At 32.4% G+C, this 21,603-nt stretch overlaps 1 protein-coding gene across 1 annotated transcript; it reads right to left on the reverse strand.

Moving 5' to 3' along the window:
• Positions 1–476: 476 nt before the first annotated feature.
• On the reverse strand, positions 477–14,086 carry LOC138349319 (uncharacterized). Its single transcript, XM_069299642.1, has 11 exons — positions 13,921–14,086; positions 13,703–13,830; positions 4,420–4,507; positions 3,918–4,030; positions 3,584–3,799; positions 3,234–3,310; positions 2,967–3,126; positions 1,916–2,031; positions 1,540–1,675; positions 806–1,160; positions 477–685 (listed from the first exon to the last, which is right to left on the reverse strand). The coding sequence occupies exons 1-11, from the start codon at positions 14,084–14,086 to the stop codon at positions 477–479; spliced, it is 1,764 nt and encodes a 587-aa protein (XP_069155743.1).
• Between the last annotated feature and the right edge of the window lie 7,517 nt (positions 14,087–21,603).

Genomic DNA, 21,603 nt, shown 5'->3' on the forward strand with positions numbered 1-21,603 from the left:
AACTATTACAATAATTAATTATATGTACTATTAATTAACTAATATAGTTGACTTCAAACAGTTGACAAAAATATAAATTAAACTAAATGTATATATATAGGTATATTATTCAAACTCTTGAACGATACTAAATATGATTAACACAATAATTTGCATTATTTAATAAAGATATACTTATTTTATTTTTTGATACTAAAATAAGAATCATATTTGTAATAATTCTATTGTTACTTTGTATCTGATTATAATATAGTATCATATATTGTTATTTACCGAATAATTAATAAATTTTAACTAAATAATTATGTGTCATTTTGTGTCATAATTGAATAAATAACTTAACAGTTATATTGTTAAAAATTTAATAGCAGATAAATTATTAAAACTAGAAATGCTTAGTAATATTGAACGAAAAATAAAAGTTGAAATATAAAATATTCCGTTCCAATAATAGTTCAAAAATAATATAAACCTAACTAATCAACATCAACCAATACATCTTCTACCTGTTTAGAAAACTCGTCTTTTGGCCTTGTTGGATCATCACTATGACTAACATATCCAACATTGAATTTGTCCATGTCATACTTCCATAATAATGTTCTGTATCTGTTACGAAGATAGTTACTCTGAAGACCAACGGATGAAATTTTGATTTCACTGCTCAAATATTCTGCATAAGCAGCTATGAACAGTCCACAATCACTGAAAAAAATGAATATACATTAAAAATGATTTGAATGTAAAGGAAATCTAAAAACTAACATTTTATCAAACAAGAAAAAATTGATTCACAAATGCTTACAGGCTATCGCTTGTTGTTGCATAATCTTTTGCGCATATTCAACTGTAAATGAATTTTGAGGACCCAACAGTTCACATGTTTCCTTGTCTTTGTACACCTCCAATGATAACCAATTAATTCCATTCGTTTTATCAAAAAAGCCGCTATCATGTAGATAGTTTTGAAGCATTACGGACAACTTTTTTATCTCTTCAGAAGGAACTCTTTTCCTTAACCCACCAGATGAGTCATACACACGTATTAACCTTTTCTTCAAAACAACCATAGCCAACACCAAATGAAAATCTTTGCCACAATTAACAGGAATATAAACATCATCAAGTAGATGCCAAGGTAATGAAGCAGGTTCAAAAATCTATTAATGATGTCTTTTATAGATTTTTCATAATTAACTATAGCAACACCACGACCAATATGTTGTTGTGTAGTCAGAGATTCATCAGCAGGAGAACAATAATTCCTATTATATTCAATGTTGATGTATGACTTAAACAAGCAGTTGACCGTAGTGTATATGTATTGATCCAATCCTCTTGATTTCGACTTCTTCTGTAAATAGTAAAAAATTACATCTAGATGCTCTTACATATATTAAAAACACAATATGATTTCTGCACACTTTGAAAAATAAATATATATTGAATAACGGTATAGATAAATTTGTAAGTAGATGTCTAAATAATATGAACGATCTATAAATTATATTATTTAAATAATTTAAATGCATAACGTACCTGATCATTCCAACATTTCATTGGATGTGACATGGTATAAAACCAATTCTTGTCAACTGGAAATGCGACAACAAAATTCATATAATCAAACCCAAGTTTAGCAGATTTGCCTCTATATTTATCATCATCGGGTTTTCTATGATAAAAAAAATTAAATTCGAAATTAAAGTACTTAAAAATGATTTTATAAATAAACTTTATTAATAAAAACTTACTTATTGGCGTGTAATTTAAGGAGTTCTTTTTGAATCCAATCTAAAAACTCTTGCATTAAATTAGTGATACTTGAGATGTAAATGGAGTAAATTGACGGATATGATCGTATATTTTGTCCTTGCCCTTATCAGTTGATTCAAACGAATGGACATAGGGAGACTGCAAAACCTTAGAAGGCATCCTGTTACGCTGAGTAGGAGTTTTAGTATCAACATCACTGACACCAAACTGGGTGGGTAGCTGACTGTCCGATAACAGATCATCACTCCAAGTAAGCTGTAGAGGAATGACAACATCCAATGGGTTGACATTAATTTCCCAGCTTGCTGATCCATGTGCAAATGCATCTGTCACTGCTACATTTTCAGGTGCGAAGGAGACCGATGAGGTAGAATCATGTGTTAAATCAATTAATTAACAAACACACTATAATTTCAATATCTTATGCAACTTAAAATATAATAATTGTTTTCAACTTTTATTTATTATGTCAGCACCATGTTCCAAAATAAATAATAATATTTGGACAAATAAAGTATTTGTTAGTCTTTTAATATATATATGCAGTCTGCGATACTTAAAATACATTAATCAATTTAATAGAATAATTTATATACCAAATTCATGATTAAAAATATCATATATATTTTTACTATAAAAAAATTAGGCAATTGCTGATGACATACAGTTTTCAAAGATAAATTAATTGAATAAGGTATCAATCATCTGAAAAGAGACTTTATTAAAAGTTTTACAAATTAATAAAGTATCAATCAATGTATTAAGTATCATATATTTAATTACCTTCATTACATCTTCATAGACCCCTTTTGTTTTCCAAACTCATCTGCAGTTTCAGCAACATCATCAACAGTTGCAAATTTCATATGCTTTGGTGAAACGGTCGGATGATCAGAGTTATTCTATTAATGTGTGTTGTGCAGTCAGTGATACTTAAAAAATAAAGTAATCAATTTCATAAATTAAAGTATATACCAAATACATGATTTAGATCATCCTTTATAGTTGTAAACTAAACAATTAGTTACTCAATGATACACAATTAGCATATAAAAATTGATGGATTAGAGTATCAAGCATACAAAAGAAATAGTTTATTGAATATTAAGGTATCATTTAATAAATTAAGTATAATATACTTAAATACCTTTGTTACATCTAGAAACCTTTTATTTTTCAATAGCATCAACATTTTCAGCATCATCGTCTACAGTTGCATAATCCTTATGCTTATGTGAAACAATTGCTTCATCAGAGTTATCAGAATTGAATTGTGTACCAACATTGTCTTTTGCCACAGAATCATCCATTATGTGTGGCGATGAGACTCCTCCCGACTCCTCCCGTATCCTTCAATTTTTATAAAAATCAACATCACTAAAAAATCAGAAAGAATTTAAAAAAAGTAAAATATCACCTTCTCAGATTTGTTTCCTCTCGCACCAACATCTTTCAACAATTCTGAATGGTTACTCTGTATTAATGCCTCAGGAGCTTCAACTTTACTATCAAGATCTGCAAATTTTTTGTCAACCTATAATCAAAATTAACATATAATAAATATTAAGAATAAAACATATAAGAGTTTAAATTACTTGATTGCTACATAAGACTTAATGAACTTCTTCAAATCATCAATTTCTGAACTGCCCAAACTTATTTTTTCATTGAATGAATTTGGAGAAACACCAACACCAGATACATTCTAAGACTCTTTTTGTTGTGGTTTTGGACTTTGGAATGAATGATCTGGTTGCTGATCTGGTTTTGAAAGTTTTGATAGATCATACTTATGTGGATGTACAACCTTTATTCTCTTGCGTTTTGGTGGGGTTGTTTCTACATTAGCACCTATTGATGTTCTCTTTAACAGAATATCTGGAGGTTTTGTTGTGAAGTCTTCAAAACCAGGAACATCATCCGGATGCACATCATCATTATCTAGAATTGATGAAACTAGTGGTTTTGGAGGTACATGATTGTTATCTGGTAACCCAAGTGATGCTATTTTCTCAGGAGTTGGCTAAATATTAGAAAATTCAATCTAAAAAAACGAACAATTAATTAATGACAATAAACATATTAAAGTTGTATCGCATAATTAAACTAATTAATTAAGAATATTGTATTGAATTAATTACCTCTAAAAAAATTATTTTCATAAACAACTCAAACTTGGGCTTCAAACCAACAACTTGCCAGTTGCAAATCCTTGGTATACCGTTTCCTTCTTTGACAGCAATATCGGTATTTACTGTAGAAGCACATTCATAAATCCATATATTAAGTGCATATGAAAATCAATTCAACCGATACAACTTCTTGGTGGGTTTGTACTTTTTTCGAAAAGATCTCATTAACTTTTGAAAAACAACTATTCCCCAAGGAAACTGTTGTAACTACCATATTCCACCATATAGAAATCTTCAATAGGAATTCATGTATCACTAAGTTGGGAATACAAAAATGTATGGATAAAATACAGTATAGCCATCTGAAGTGCATCCTCATTATTGTCCCATTCACCTACCATAAATCGGTCTACCAATCTTTATTTATTAAAATAATATGTAGTATCAGGAAAATATCTTTCAACTAACCTACTGGTTTTTGAGTCCGGATATGTAAAGTACTTTACATTACCTTTACAATTCAAACCAGTAACAATGACAAAATCGCTGATACTAAATTTCAACACATTTCCTTTGGCATGACGAATGAATCTCTTGATCTAAATTATCATGCTCAATCTCTAACATAAACACTTAGTATTTGGCCTTGGTAATTGCATTGTAGGGATATTTAGGTATGGTGCAAAAATTATTTCTTTAAATAATTTCATACCTCCATCCTTTATAGATGATACTAAGTGTTCAACAAAATTCGTGTTGTATGTTGGATCAAACTTTAATGCATTAGTTGGAATATGTTAAATGACGTAATTCATGTTCTGCAATAAAACAAATAAAGTTTTATCAAATTGTAACATATATAAAAAGTTTCTAAACTATTGACCGCATATAATAATGTTTCTGTATAAAATGATACTAAAAATTTCCTAATACTGATACTAAATATAACTAAACATGTTAACATGAAACTTATAAATACTATTTGAAACTATATATAAACGAAACAATAAAGTTAAATATATTTCTTTGATACATTAAATTTCATGTCCAACACATCAAAAGATACTCAAATTCACAATTTCAATTAGATATATAAACATAATGGTTTATACTTAAATTTTTATATACTTATCAATAATTCATATAAATATGATACTTAAATAAAAGATAAATGATTGTATGATACACATATACTATTATTTGATACCTTATGTTGAATTCAAAATCATGTTGTTATAACAAAAATTGATACTTTATGTAGATATACAAATCGATACTTATCTATAAGTAATTAGTAATTATTACCCATTAATATATACTTAATATAGGTAAAAATAAAACAAAGAATCATTTTATCACGAGCACATAAAAATGATACTTAATAAAAAATTATTGAGCATACTAACAAATATATACAAAAGTCATGATAAGATTAAAACGATACTTAATATAATTCATCAAACTAATACTGCCAAATAATTCATCAGACTAACTAAAAAAATAAAATTCCATATACAATATAAACGACGCTTATCAATGAGAATCAACAAACTAAAGAAACAACATGAAAATCATGATGTATATTGAAATTTTTTTTATATACCGTTGGTAATGTTGGTCGAACAATAGGAGGCGCCGCCTTTCTACCCCTCTTCTTTGGGGTTCTTGGGTCTTTAGAAGTAGATGCATGTTTTTTTTATGAATTTTTCTTGCTAGAGCTTGATTTTGTCATGACAATAGTTTGATGTAACAATAAAGAACTCAGATCTACATAGAATTTGATTATGTAAATCAACAATATAATTTTTTGAACAATAAGTATAGTAAATATGTAAAGATCGAAAAAATGAAGAAATAGTAATGTAGATGATGATATGCCTGATTTAGGAGTCAAATTCAGATGAATATTGATAATAATCCATAGAATATTTTCAATTTCAAATTTGATTTACAATTGCAACTGAAAATTAGGGGGGAAATTTTGGGAGAAATTGGGGAAGACGAGATTTTTGAGGGAATGGACCAATTTTTACTTGGGACGGTATCTTCTAACTTTGAGAAGATTAATTTAACTTTTTAAGTTTCCAACGTGTAAAGTTAATTAGTATCATTGGGGGATGTGGGGTGGGGGGGGGGGGGGTAAAAAAAGGAATTTTTGAAATTTAATAAATTAGTAGGGAATTAATGGAATTAGATAAATTAAAGTAGTGTAGTTTAGTAATTTTTTCTAAAAAAAAATACGAGGTAGGTTGGTGGAAGTTGGGATGGAGTGGGGGTGGGAGCGGAGAATGCCCGGGAGGAGAGGGTAAACTTTTTTTTTTTTTTTTTGCAAAAAAAGAATTTTTTTTTAAAAAAAGAATAGGGTATGTAAGTGGAAGGTAGAGTGGGGGGCAAGGGGTTTCCGGGGGGGGGGGGGTAATTTTTTTTTTTTTGAAAAACAGATTTTTTTTATTTTTGAAAAATATTTTTTTTAGGGGTAGGTTGGTGAGGGGGGGGGGGGGGCTCCTCGGGGTATGTGGAGATGGGTACATTTATGTTTTTGAAAAACAAATTCGGTTAAATGGGGTTAGAACCATTTTGACCAAACCATATTTGACCAAATCCATATTGACCATATTATATTTGGATGGGTTATGATCCAACTCATTTTTTCTCAAACCATATTCAACCCGTGCAAAACCAACCAAATCCGACCGTTTGCCACCCCTAATTGTAGGTGCATTGAGGTTGAAGAGGTAAAGCGCGCAATTAGTTGGACGTTCAGGGAAGAGCAATCAGACTAGATCAGATTCTGATGGAGTTTTGAAAGAGCACAAACAAGATATGAAGTGTTTATCGTTATTTATAACATGACATATGTTTGAAGAATTGAGGTGGAGTAAAACGGTTATGTTATACAAGAACAAAGGTGATATAAACAGTTGGCATAATTACAAAGTAATCAAGTTGCTAAGCCACACTATGAAAGTTTCAGTGAGAGTAAGTAGGGGTGTACCCATTTTCGAGAATCAGTTCAGGTTCATGTTGTTGTGGTTGACTACAGAAGCTATTCATCTTGTGAGGAGACTGGTAGAGAAATACAAAGAAAAAAATGAAAACATTCAAGGTTATGACACTGAAGAATGTGTAGTTGTAACAACCCAAAAAAATGAATATGCTAAGTAATGTTTAGTGTGTCTAGAATGCCTACGATTAGACCGGGTTCACACGAATTGATACGCGTAGAACCAGACCTCTGAACCCTTGCAACAGCCAAGCCAACTAACTTGGGGAGTTAATTGAGCTAGGAAAGTTTGGGTCCAGCCATGTAGGGCTCCCGAATATGAAGATTTATCCGGATGAGTCTTTACCGGATTAAAAAAGGGGAAATATTAAGTTTGGATGGTCTGGGGGTAAAATGGTCTTTTTTTCAGGCTAAAGGTAGTATCATAATTACCCTAAATATATGATCAATTATTTAATTAATAAGGTGGAGGGGCATTTTGGGTAGAAAGGGCCGAAATTGACCTTTGAGCAAAATCTTGCTCCACCCGAGTTCGAACCTAGGGTGAGCAACGATTTAACTTGATTATTTAAATTGGTGAATTAATTTAATTAATTAATATTTAAATATCGATTTAAGAAAAAAGAAAATCAGATTATTATTAATTAATTAATTAATGGGGTGGTTTGGGTCGGGTCGACCCGGTGGGATCCGTTTTTGCGATGGGGACGTCACGGGTTCGAACCTCAACGGAAACAACATTTAAGTGGATTAAATTGAGGTTTATAATCTGATTTTTGTAAAGGCATTATGGTCCTTTAACATATAATTAAAAAAATCAGATTTTAACATTTGAACAAACCTTATTTTGACTAAGCCTCAACTAGAATACTAATCCTAAGGAACCTCTCTCTTTTTCACGTTTCATCCACTCTCACGATCTGCCTCTCTCTCTCTTTCTTTCACGTTCTCTCTGTCTAACCAAAACACAAGAACAAAAAGCTACAAAATTTCTTCATACTTGAAGAACATACACGAAAAATATAAACAAACAAGCTAACCAAAAACGTAAAGCAAAGTTCCGTCGGGTTTCTGTTGGAGTTTCGGAATTTGGACGTGAGTTTGAAGAAGATTTTTGGGCAGAAAGTCGTGGGTTGAAAAACATTGAAATCAGGTATGAGTTTATCTCATGGACTCCTTTCTCCAAGAGAATTTTCTTTCTCATGATTCAACGAATCTTGAAACTAGGGTTGTTCCCCTTCTTGTCGAACTCCTTGTCTCTAGTATCCATTTGATCTCAATGTGAAATAGGTTAGAGATCATGTTGTTGGTATCTTTGCTGATACTTTAAGTATGAAGTGTGATTTTCGTGATAATGTGTTCATGATTATGTGTTTGGAATTTTAAGCATATTAAGTTATGTCAACCGAAAGTATGTAAAAAATGATATGTTTTTATGATTGAATTTTATGTGCGAATGTTTGTGTAAATCATGAGGTGCAAAAGTGGTGTAGTGTTGCTGGATGTAATGGTAATTCTTGGCTGAATATAATCATAAAAAGATTACACTTAAATATGCACCAAATGATCCACGAAATGCCTTAAGAATTAACGTATGAATGATGATAAAAAGAAGCTGAAAATAGTGAACAAATTTACAACATATCGTAGGTTGGGTTCGGCCAAATAAGGTGGTACAAAATGCAACGAAAAATGAATGTAAAATAAGTGAAATCACTAAGTATTGAACCCAAGACATCATTACATGAAAGCTACAAAAAAAATCAACAACAGATTAAGACAAAATGGATTGGAAGAGACTAAATTTTCAGCCTGCTGGAAATTGTAGTCTCTGCCAACTTTTTTAAAAAAAACTTCATTTAAAAAAAAATTAAAATGTGAGGTCATTGGGGATTGAACCCATGACCTCACTAAATGAAAATTTCATAAAAATTTTGTGAAAAAAATGCAAGGAAAAGTAGATGTGGTCAGTTGGTTGAACCCACAACCATTTGAATGGATGAGAGAGTTAGGGCAAAAATAAAGGAGAAAATAAATGTGAAGAATGGGTATTGAACTCACAACCTCTTGGATAGGTGAGAAAGTTAAGAGATGAATTAAATGAAAAATAATGAGTTTGTGAGAGAATGAACCCATAACCTCCTTGACTTAAACGAAAAATGAGAGGAGAAAAAGAAAGGAAATATTATGGGGTTGATGGGGATCGAACTAGGGTCCCCCAAATTTGAAAAATGCAATTATCAAGTTTAAAATAAGACTATGTGTTGTCCAAGGGTTTGAAACTGGGTTTTCTTGCCTAATTCCGTATTGACACATAAGTCATACGTAAGTAAATATTTAATGAATGCTACCTCTAAAGATCGAAATCAATATCTTGGCATATCTACAAGATGTATAAGTTTTGTACCATATAATATTGGGTGAACATGAATGACTTAGACGAACTATGAATGAAGCCTCATGGCTTGTATATGTGGACCCATAAGTCTAGCATACGTTTAAAAGTAGGTGAGCCTAAGATGTATGTGATGAAATGATGTAACCCTAGAAGGGTTAATTAAGAGTGTGAAACACACTAAATGGCCAAGTGCATTGGCATATGATGAAATGAACATTCATATGAAGGGGTGAGTAATTATGAAAAGCAAATGTGTTAAAGTTAATGAATGAGGTGACAATATGATAAGAGGCTAATATGAAAGATGAGAGCAATTTCAAATGAGCCTAAGTAAATGTTATCAAAACGTACTCACCTATGAGAGTGTAAAGCTAATGAAGACATCAGTTTCTATGAACACTCTAATGAAAGTATTGAAGTTAATGCATATTTAATACTAATGATGAGATGAGAAATCATCTAATGAGCTATGATGTTCTCATGCTAGAATCCAGCTTCCATGATGTATGAGTTGAATGTAATGAAACTTTATATCTGAGCACCGATAGGCTAGCTATGAGCAGTGATGCATTCCTTCGGGAAGGGTAGAGGTTCACGTAACTCTCATGAGATAAGACTTTTCGGCATGCCAGGTATGGTTCTCCTTATATCTCCTAGTCTTTGAACCTAATGCCAATATAGGTATCTAGCAAGGTTCGATTCCATATATACGCTAGCATGTTTTGGTTCACTTTGACTGGTGATTCCATATCTTTTGGTGTGGGCATTACACACTGGATTTAATGATGCTCACATGATCTATGTCGGTTAAGGTTAAAGTTCCCAAAGAAAGAATGAAGCCAGCTTCAGCGAATGCACATAATAAAATGAATGATATCAAAGTTGTTAGGATAGGATAACCAAGAGGTGAGCTAGACTCAAGTAATGACACTAGGTTATTCTTGGTTATTGAACATCAAATCCGATGAGAGTCTTAAACTACATCTTAGGTATGAAAAAGTGAATGCACTAGTATATGAATGAACTAAAATGAAATAAGTATGAATGAATGAAACAGACTCTGTGTTTGCTAAAGAAGGCTCCCTAGTTGAGGTCCCATATGTTGAGCCCTCATTTTGGGAAGTCCTAATGTCAATTCCGTGATTCCAAGGTCTCATGACATATGAAAGAATGATATGAACTATGTGATATGATATGTGTAATATGTTATGTGCTGTTTGTAAAACGATAAGTATGATGATGCATGTTACTCTCATGGCATGACTTTCCTAGTTCAAAATTGTCAAGTCCACTGACTTGACTTTTCATAATTCATATCGATAGGAAAGAGCTCATCTTAATCATGCATGTACTTGGTGTGTGCTTGCATATACCCATATTTAGTACAAGTGTGTACTACTCCCATACAACTCTGCACTTTTAAGTGCAAGCACAGGTGGACGTTAGAGCTTACAGGTCGACGCTGAAGCTATTTGGACGTGGAGCATTCATTTCGATTTGGTAGGCCCTCATGATTTCAAGGACGTTTTTCCATTATATTATAGCTTAGATATATGTTTGCCTAAGTGGAGTATGTTCCACTAGCGTTTCTTTCTTATCTTATTTCAGACATTGTATTGGTGCCATTTTGGCAAGTATACACTTAATGCAGTATGAAACTATTTCTTTCATTTGATGACCTTAATATTAGATGGTTGATTGTGAACGTTTATGAGTTTAAGTAGAATGTCTTAAATGAATGTTAAGGAATAAAAAGTTTAAATTTTTCGCTAAAATTAACCTAGATGTAGTAACAATGACGTACGTAGGCTTGTCAGCGACCTCTGAGAGGTCAACGAAGCCGGTCTCATCTGGGATCTAGACTCCGATCGTGACAGTAGCATTAAGAAATAAGATTCAGAATATCATTGAAAAAGGAAAAATTATAGTGAAACAAGGACCACAAAACAACAATTGCAATCCTTCTACGAATAAAGATGACTTTATTATTCTCAGACCTTATGCCAAAAACTTTCCTCATTCCTTTCATTTTCCTCGTAATTCTGAACTACGTTTAACTTGATTTTCTTTTTGGATACGTAGGCAACCCTTGATGGGTCTGGTCTCTATCAAATAAATTTTTCTTCTTTCTCGTAGTCATTCAAATTACTCCTTTACAAATTCAAATCTAGGCTAATTGACCAATCATGAACATAATTGACAGTTGAATTCAAAGTCGAGCCTTAATGTCAAAATACAAGACAATCACTTTTTTTGGAACTAATAATTTTCTTTGAGTAAAGCAGGATCACAAAATCCCCACTAATAAACTGGGGCAGAATTTTTGTGGAAACCTCAATAAATTTTATGGAAATATCTAACAAAGTGATTATATATCTTATACTCTAAACTGGGACAGAAATTTTTGAGAAATCTTCAAAAATTTCATCACAACAGAGTGCAACTCTAAAAGAAAAACAAGCACAGATATGACCCTTTCTCGCTATTTGAATTTACGATTTTTCTTTGGATGCAGGAATAAATTATACGAGCATACTTCCAGATTTGATACAAAGAGCTACTATTTAAGTCATAGTCTCATTCAGATTATTTTTTAAGAGACTATTATTTAAATCGACTTGCTACTATGACTTACATAATATACATTTAGACTCGTTTGCCTTACAATACAACATTTAGGCTCTTCCACCTTACAATAGGATGTTCAGGCTTGTCTTACTTACAATATGATATTTAGGCTCTTCCACCTTAAAATAGGATGTTTAGGTCAGTCGGCCTTGCAAAATGACATTTAGGCTCTTTCGCCTTACAATAGAATATTTAGGCCCGTCTGCCTTACAATACGAGATTTAGGCTCTTCCGCCTTACAATAGGATGTTTAGGCTATTTCCCCTTACAATATGATGTTTAGGCTCGTCTATCTTACAATATGACATTTAGGCTCTTCCGCCTTACAATTGGATGTTGAAGCTCGTTCTCCTTACAATAAGGACCTTCTGCCTTACAACAGGATGCTTACGTCCATCCACTTTACATCTAGACATTTTGGTCTATACTATTATAAATCTATATTATCAGATCTATTGGATTTCGACATTATCTTTCGGAGATGGGTTTAAATTCTTCAATAAGTTAAGCTAAAGTCTATCAAGGCTTGCACTACGTCTCAAAACAGATAATCTTCTTGTCTCTTCTCGTCATTTTTTAGAACTCTATTTTATCATACTTTTTATATTTTAAGCTAACATTTTATCTAGTCATACTAGAATTTGCAGGGGATAAATTGTCCCCTCAATTACAATTATCATACTTACATCTATTGCCATAAAGACCATATCAATACTTTGCTACTCATATTGCTCTTTTTTATTCGAACCTTGCTCAAAGGCCGAGAACCTCACTTTATCATGCTCTTCTCGCTTCTCTGTCATGCTCTTTTCCCTTCTCGCTACTTTTATCTTATTCATTCAAGCCGATATCGCGCCTTTTCGAATATCTTACCTTTCTTTTAATTTTTAAGAGTTCTGTTTGCTCTTGAATCTAGAACTACACACGACCTGATTCCCGTATAACCAGAGATATGTAGGCGTCTTACTATCAAAGTCTCGGTCGTACCGTTTTTCAACTCTATGTTTTTTCAATTGATCCGACTGACATTTCTCGTCGGTTGGACAAAACCGGCTACTAAGTCAACGTTGGTTGCCTGAAAATTCATTCTTCATTCTCAATCAACCAAGGGGCAACTGTTGACACCCAATTTTGATCGACCTTTAACCGTTCTTTAGGAATACTATTCGATTAAATACATCTTTCAAAAGTTTATTTAAAGTTTGGAATTTTAATTTATTTTGCATGAAAATTATATATTTTTTGTATGTTTACTTTATAAAATTATTATAAATATTATTAAAATATTTTAAAATTATTAATGGATTTCGAATATTTTAAAACTAAAGTGATTTTCAATTATATAAAAATATTTTAAGATATGTAGTATCTTAATTAAATAGTAATTCCTAAATTTTCCTCAAAATCATTTAAATCTTAACCCATTCTATTCTAAGTTCTTTCAATTCTAGCCACTCCAATTCAAATTTTATTCCTATCACAATCACTCTTTCATTTCAATTCTAGCCAATTTAATTACAATTTAGCCATTCTATATTCAATCCAATTTGATTTTTAGACTTCATCTATTAATCTCATCCGTCCTTTTAAATAACTAAATCCTAAATTGGATCTAACCCTCCATCTCTATCTAATCTAATGGTTGATATCAACTCTTCCTATTTCTCTCTTTAACACCAAAAGACCAAAACCTAAAAAAATTTCATTATTTCTCCCTCCCCTTCTCCCTCTTTCCGCCTCCCTTCTCTCTTCCCCTTCCCCCACCTTTTTTCCCTTCTTCGGCGAAGCAGCGATCCATTGGTCACCCCCAATCGCCGACGATCTCTTTTCTCCCTTCTTCCCTCTCCTCTCCTCCCCTCTTCTTCTCCTTTTATCCTCATCTATACAGCAGCCTGCGAGAAAAACCAGCAGCAACTCCAATCAGCAGCCGGCGCTGCTTCATCTTCCTCCAGTCGCTGCTCCGAGCAGTGAGTTCCAGCAACCTGCAGCAGTTGGACACCAGCACAACAGCTTCGAGCAGAGAGCCACCGCGAGGACAACTATCCAGGAAGTAGCTCCAGTGCCTCCCGCCAGCAAGTAGTCCTCTCGTCCCCTCCCTTTTCCACCGAAACAATAGACAACAACTCCGGCTCTGGCCAGCAATGACATGAAATTCAAACTTAGTGTTTGAGAAATGGCGGATTTGGACAGATCCGTCCAGGTTTGTTCTAATTAATTAATTATTATTCATCTCTTAATACTCTTAGTTGTTGGTCCTTGACATGCTCTTGATTTCTATATAATGTAATTTTTTATGCATATATACTTTATATGAGATTAACAGATGCCTTGAATGCATCCTAGAAGGAACTAAGTTGCTATATGTATGATGTTAAACATGTTTTGTTGTAATTTGCTGATGTTTGAATATTCCCATATCTCTATTATTGGTTTCCCTGTAATTTGCTGATTTGTAGAAAGCATTAGTATGTTCTTAATACGGAATTGCTGACCCTTGCTCTTAAATCGATTACCCTCCTAAAACTAATATGATGTCATTTTGTTCCCCATCTTGAGCTAATTAAGTGGTGCCTATGGATTTGTTCTTAATGTGGTAATTTTGATTACATTTCTTAAATTACTTATCAACTTGCTAATTTGCATGATCCTTTTGTTGAACTCACGCAACTGATGCAGTAATATGCAACATGTCCATAGTAATGGTAGGTTATGTGATCTTTAGAAAATTGGTTGAAATTATATTTTATGCTTCTCTCTTAAATAATTACTTTCCTTTTGCCCAATGATTTGTAATTGATAGCTAAATAACTAAATTTTTTTTGTCTTATTTAAGTTGTCGACATATCTTGACATGTAAATTTTGGTTAAGTATTTCTAGAATTTGACTCGTATTTGACAAAAATGTCTACTAATTTTGACTCTTCTTTATTTGGAAAATATATTTTATTTCTATTTTTTATTCTTACTTGTTTATATTTAGTAATGATATTTTAAAATTTTATGATTTTGGCTCTTTATTTAAGAAAAAATAATATTACTCTCTTAATTTTTTTTATTTGGTAAAAACAATTAAAATATTTTCTGATTTTTGGCTCTCCTTTAAATTAAGGAAATTGTGACTAATTGATTCCTTTAAATATTTATTTTCCTTATTTGTTTCCCCTTCTTCTTCTATATAACTAGACCTCCTTCTCATTCTTTCAACATTCACACACTCACTCTTGCTATAAGTTCTCTCATTCTCTCATTGCTCATACACACATTCAAACTCTCAACACATCATTCATTCATTCTTCTAATACAAGTGCTACCTCATTCTTAACTCTCTCTCATTCTCTCATTTCTCATACTTGAATACTAATAATATTGCTCTACTCTTAAAAATAAGTTATGATTCTGATAAGCATTCAAGTGCTTTTGCTACTTTGTTGTGTTTGGATTATGCTATCTATATTATTGATAATCTTTTTTGCATAATTGGTTAGCCCTCTTTATAAGTTTTATTTTGATTTTTGCATAATTATAAATATTTGTGTGTTGAAAAATGAAACAACAAGGAAACATCCGAGTTAGTTTCATTATCTCTTTTTGTATGTTATTTACATATATATGAGAATAATATTTTATTACGAATATTTTATATTACAACTATTTTCTCATTGTATATGTGTTACATTACCTCTTCTACCAGGTTTTTGAACTTAGAGTTCAAGATGTTGAAGAGCTGCCTAGAAGAAATTGTGGACGAAGCCTCGTTCATTCTATTGTTATATATATGTTTAGTTGTTTTTTATTTTTACTTTAATGTTTGTACAACTCTTTCACTCTATATATATAAAATGAATTTGGGGAATCGTCTAAGGGGGGAGGAATTATGTTGCTAATCATCTCTTTATTTGCAATTTATTTGTGTTAGGAAGCGTGCTTATAGGATTGTAATTTGTTCGATAATCTGATAAAATAACTTTAGATCTAACTAAAATAAAATAAATATTGTTTGCTTGACCACTTGGCTAATCTTGTCTAATTAAATGATTGAAACTAATTCTATTTTAATATTATTTGATTGAGTTATGACTATAGATGTCTCCTTGATTTGCTAGAATTCTTGTCCATGTTTTAATATGCCTATAGGATTCTACATAAAGCATGCCTAGTCATTGATTCAATGTCTTGATTTTTCGTTATTATTAGGTATGTCTAAAAAAAAAAAAATAAGATGGATTTTTCATTTGCTCTCTATCCTAAGAATAATGTCTACTTTAAAAAAAAATCTTTCAATCTTCTAAAAAATATTTTATAAAATAGATCTACTAATGTTTTAAAAAATATTTTCTGCATTGAAAAGTGAATCTGCTACTTAATTTGGTTACTATTTTAGAATGTATGTGCATGTGTGGTCATATCCTTTGCTACTTGGAAATAAAATAAAATCTATCATGTCACTAATCATTGCTCACTTTAAAATTACTTCAACATTAAAATCTACACTCATTTCATATTTTGCCTTCATAATTAATCTTTGTTTTATTATTATAACATTGTATGCTCACACTTAGAATGATACCTCTCACAATTGTGTGTTGTTTGCAAGTATGTCTAACTAAAATTTAGAGGCCACATTGAAACCTATCGTGCTAAAATGACCGTTTTGTTTGTCTTGTTTGTTTGACTTGATGTCTAAGAGGGCCTTATATTCTATTTTGTCTAAACCACCCTTTAAGAGTTCAATGCCTCTTTGACAATCAAGTTGGGACGATTAGGCACCTTTTAGGTCCAAATTGAATGTGGTGGTGGGGTAGGAGTAGTTGGCCCTACGGAGATGATAACATCGACGCAGGCTTGAAAGACAAACCTTGGTTTTGTCTGTCCCTATACGGCAGCCTATCGAAAAATAAAAGAAAGTCGAGTGCTGATTCAAAAAGTCTCTCTTAGAATCTCTCGTCCCTTTATTCCTTTATTTGTTTGTTTAATTATATTTATTTGGGGTAGGTTAAAATAAAATATAAAATTATTTGGTTATTTATCTGTATCTTTTCTATCCCCTCACTTATCTTTAAATTTTTATTTAATGTTTTATTTATTGTTATTACTTAGTTTTGCATGCTTAAATAATTAATTAAAAATAATAAATTTATTTCTCAATTTTTTGATATTTTATCACATAGTCTCTCATGCCTAAATAATTAATTAAAACAAGGATGCTATCTTAATGGTTTAATATTATATTATCACATAGTCTTGCATGCTCAGCTAATTAATTAGAATAATAAAATAGATTTGATTGTTCAATATTCTTATCACCTAGCAAGAATATTAATTTAATAAATAATAATGAAGTGTTCTTGATTGCTACTTGTAACTCCCACATAAATTGCATGAGATACGATCGAAACCCACATTTGTGGACCTCTAGGGATGCCTAACACCTTCCTCTCAAGGTAATTTGAACTCTTACCCAAATCTCTGGCTCGTTGATCATATCTGGACTTAGTTAGGTTAGATAGGTGCCCTAATGCGTCTTAATTCGTTAGGTGACGATTCTTCAAAATCAAAATCCCAAAGGAGTTGTGTGTGTCGTGCACAAAACCCGCTTTCGTGAGAAAATGGGGCGCGATAGTGGACAAGATGAAAAAAGCGAGATCAAAATGACTTAGACATGTGAAGAGCAAATGTGCATACTTCCTAGTGAATAAGTGCCAGATGTTGGGTATGATAGGTATAAGGAGAGGTAGACGTAGACTGAAGAAGTATTTGAAAGAGTTATTATGTAAGACATGTTGCAACTTCAGATTATAAATGACATGACTGTAGATAGAAGGGTGTAGAGAACGCGTATTAGGGTAGAATGTTAGTAGATACTAAAGTGTTGTCTTGTATTTCAATGGTTTAGGCTTGTTGGTATTTGTCGTTATACATGTCGTATTCTTGTATTCCTTTCTTTTAATATCACTATTGTTATGTATTGTGTTTCACTTATCACTATCTTTTATTGTTGTTATTGTGTTTTTTTTTAAATAGGTTTTGCACTGTTTCTTTTAATAGTTCTTGTATTTTTTTCATTGTTATTGTTTTCTTCTTAATTTTTGAATTTGTTGCAATTCAGCCGAAGATTTCCAAAAATAATCTTTTTATATTCAAGAAATAGTGATAAAGTGTATATTTACTTTATCTTTTCAAGACTAATACTTATGATAGCTCACTAATATCTATTATCTACCTTTTCTAAACTCCTACTTATGAAATTTCATTTATAGTTATTATTGGTATTATTGTACATACGTTTATAGAAGAAAGAAATAATATTTGATAAAAGAGCTTTTTATTATTGAAGTCAAATGAACAAAATCTAGAATGATCAATGAAGTATGAGAAACTAATTATTTTTACTCCCTCTATTTAAAAATGAATGATAATCTTTCTCTTTTAATCTGTTAAGAAAAGAATGAACTTATTTCCTTTTCAGTTTATTTAAAAAAGAATGACATCTTCTATTTTTGATAACATTTTAATTTCAACTTTTAATGTGACATGTTAAGATCACAAGATTAAAGGATAATTTTATACATTTGACATAATTTTAATTTAAGATCACAAGATTTGACATGTTAAGATCACCAGATTAAAGGACAATTTTATACATTTGACATAATTTTAATTTAAGATCACAAGATTAAAAATTCTTTCTTATTTTCTTAAATTTTGTGCCAAATAAAAGTATGTCATTCTTTGTGAAACGGAGGGAATATATTATAAAATCTAGGGATAATGCACAAGTACCCCTCAACCTATGCCCGAAATCTCAGAAACACACTTATACTATACTAATGTCCTATTACCTTCCTAAATTTATTTTATTAATAATTTTTTTACCTCTTTTCGGCCTACGTAGCACTATCTTGTGGACCCAACATTGATGGAGTTTTTTTTGAAGCTAGTGCCACGTAGATCGAAAAGAGATTGAAAATTACTAATAAAATAAGTTTAAGAGTAATATAACTTTAGTATAGTATAAATATGTCTCTAAAATTTTAAATATAGATTAAGAAATACTTGTGTATTTTTCCTAAAATCTAAAAAGAGGAAAAAGAGACGGTGGGGACCTTTTTGATAGAAAGCTATCAATATGGACAGATAATAGTACTCGAGGACGACTTAGAAAAGTAAACAAGAAGGGAATTGCCGACATTCTTTTGAAAAGATTATTATACGAAGAAACCTTCTAATTTACATAGATATATAAAACATATTATTATAAGTCAAATCATTTATGTGAACATATGAAAGTAGTTATGAAGCTAAAATATTCATCACTTATCCGGCAAGTGAGCAGAGTAGAAATTTTGTATAGTCAAAACAATAGGTTTTTTAAACAACGGCAATGCATAATTTTATACCGTTATTTATTTTTTTATTAGATTTTGAATAAGTTTTTGATGACATGATACAAAATTGTGTCCTTTAATTTAATTTTATTTTGATATTTATAATTTTAAACTTTGAATTGTGTACAAGTAAGACTTGTACTTGTATAAAATGGACGAGTAGATATGTGTATCCTTCATGTCCTACGTAAGGTCTTACATTTATTATGACACGTAAGATGTGTGTGTTTGTGTTCCTAATGTAACGACCTGTTTAGTCGTTTGGAGCAGCAAAGTTAATTTCTGAAAATCACTGTCTGGGTCGACAGATCCCACGACGGACCGTCATGGGCACGACAGACCGTCATGGGCACGACGGACCGTCGAGGGTGTCTCGTTCCAAAACACTTAGAATTTAGAAAATTGGGTGCTGAGAACAACTCTCTAAGCTTCGCGGCGACATGGTAGGACGGACCGTCATGGGCACGACGGACCGTCACAGGCCCTTTAGTAAAATTCAGTCTCTGAACTCTGTGACGACTCAGCAGGACGGACCGTCGCAGGCACGACAGCCCGTCACAGACTGCGTAACCCTGACAGGGTCGGATTTTTGTTAAAAGTTTTAAGGGGCGTTTTGGACTATTCCTGCTTATGATTATAAAGTTAGTGGTTGAATGTTAATATTTCAATTTCTTGGGGGTTAAAGGAGATAACCTTGAATTAATTAGTCGGTTACTTTTGTCATCTTTTATACTTAATTATATGCTAATTATGGTAAAAGAAAAAGGGTTGGAAATCGATCAAGAGGAGAGAACGAAGAGGAAAGCAAAGCTTTGGGAAAGTAGATTGCTTGGTCGCAATTCTTCGGTGGAGGTAGGTTATGGTTTATGCTATTCCATAGTAAACTCTTAATAGCGAATGATATGTATTGGGTAGTATTGTAAACCCTTCTATATGCTTAATTGTGTGCTTGCATGATGTGATTATATAATTGTGATAAAATAAGCATGATGAGGCTGTTGAACTTTAAAACCTCTCTATTAATGATGATGCTTTGGTATAAAAGAACGCTTGATGAACTAAAAGAATGAGGTTAGGGGATCGACTGTCACAAACCGACACATAGTATTAGGGGATCGGGTGTCACGAACCGACACATAGTATTAAGGGATCTGGTGTCACGAACCGACACATAGTATTAGGGGATCGGGTGTCACGAATCGACACATAGTATTAGGGGATCGGGTGTCACGAACTGACACGCAGTATTAGGGGATCGGGTGTCACGAATCGACACGTAGTATTAGGGGATCGGGCGTCACGAACCGACACGCAGTATTAGGGGATCGGGTGTCACGAACTGACACGTAGTATTAGGGGATCGGAGTGTCACGTTCCGACACAAGAGGAATAAAGATAATGAATCTTGAATTATCTTAATACACTCAAATTTAATGAACCGATTTCCCACCTGTTGAGTATTGTAGTTGATTTTATGATATTATCTGATATATATTACTTTCTATTTTGAGTTGGCCGATGATATCTACTCAGTACTCGTGTTTTGTACTGACCCCTACTTGTATGTTTTTCTCTTTGTTATTTGTGGAGTGCAGCAAACGTACCGTCGTCTGCAACGCAACAGCAACCCTAGCCAGTCTTCACCACGTCAGATTTTAGGGTAAGCTATTATTCCTAGCTCGGACTGCATTCTCTCTCATTCATGTCTTGATGTCCTTGAAGTTCGGACATGGACTATCTCTTGTATTTGTTTTAGCTTCCTAGACATTCTTAGATTTAGTAATTTGAGGATAAATGTTCTTGTGATGATGACTTCCAGATTTTGGGGATAGTAATTGATAAACTTTAGATGCTACTAATTGATTTCGTTATTGAGTTTTAAGTCTTCCGCATTTTATTCTGTTTATTATGATTGAAAACGTTGGGGTTATGTTGGTTCGCTCACATAGGGGGATAAGTGTGGGTGCCACTCACGGCTCGTTTTGGGTCATGACAAACTTGGTATCAGAGCATTAGGTTCGTTGGTCTCATCACACAAGAACGAGTCTAGTAGAGTCTTAAGGAACGGTAGGGGGACGCCTTTACTTTTCTTTGAGAGGCTATAAGACGTTAGGAAAATTCCATTCTTTCTTTCGTGCTATTACTTGGGTCCAATTGGTATCTAGGTGATACAAATTGGTATCTGACCATCTTCACTCTATTTCGCAGATGGTTAGAACTAGAGCAACAACCGCGCCAACACCAACACCGGCAAGACAAGAAGCATCTGAGCCAGCCACT

This window comes from Solanum lycopersicum, chromosome 6, assembly GCF_036512215.1.
Source record: "Solanum lycopersicum chromosome 6, SLM_r2.1".
Taxonomy (NCBI): Eukaryota; Viridiplantae; Streptophyta; class Magnoliopsida; order Solanales; family Solanaceae; genus Solanum; species Solanum lycopersicum.

Excerpts from the sequence above, each read along its gene's own strand:
- LOC138349319 (XM_069299642.1), bottom strand. The coding sequence starts at position 14,086 with ATGTCATTGCTGGCCAGAGCCGGAGTTGTTGTCTATTGTTTCGGTGGA. Across the intron at positions 3,311-3,583 it reads CAAAACGCAAGAGAATAAAG|GTTGACAAAAAATTTGCAGA; the intron begins GTTGTACATCCA and ends TTTTGATTATAG. Across the intron at positions 1,676-1,915 it reads ATGCCTTCTAAGGTTTTGCA|AAAACCCGATGATGATAAAT; the intron begins GTCTCCCTATGT and ends TTTTTATCATAG.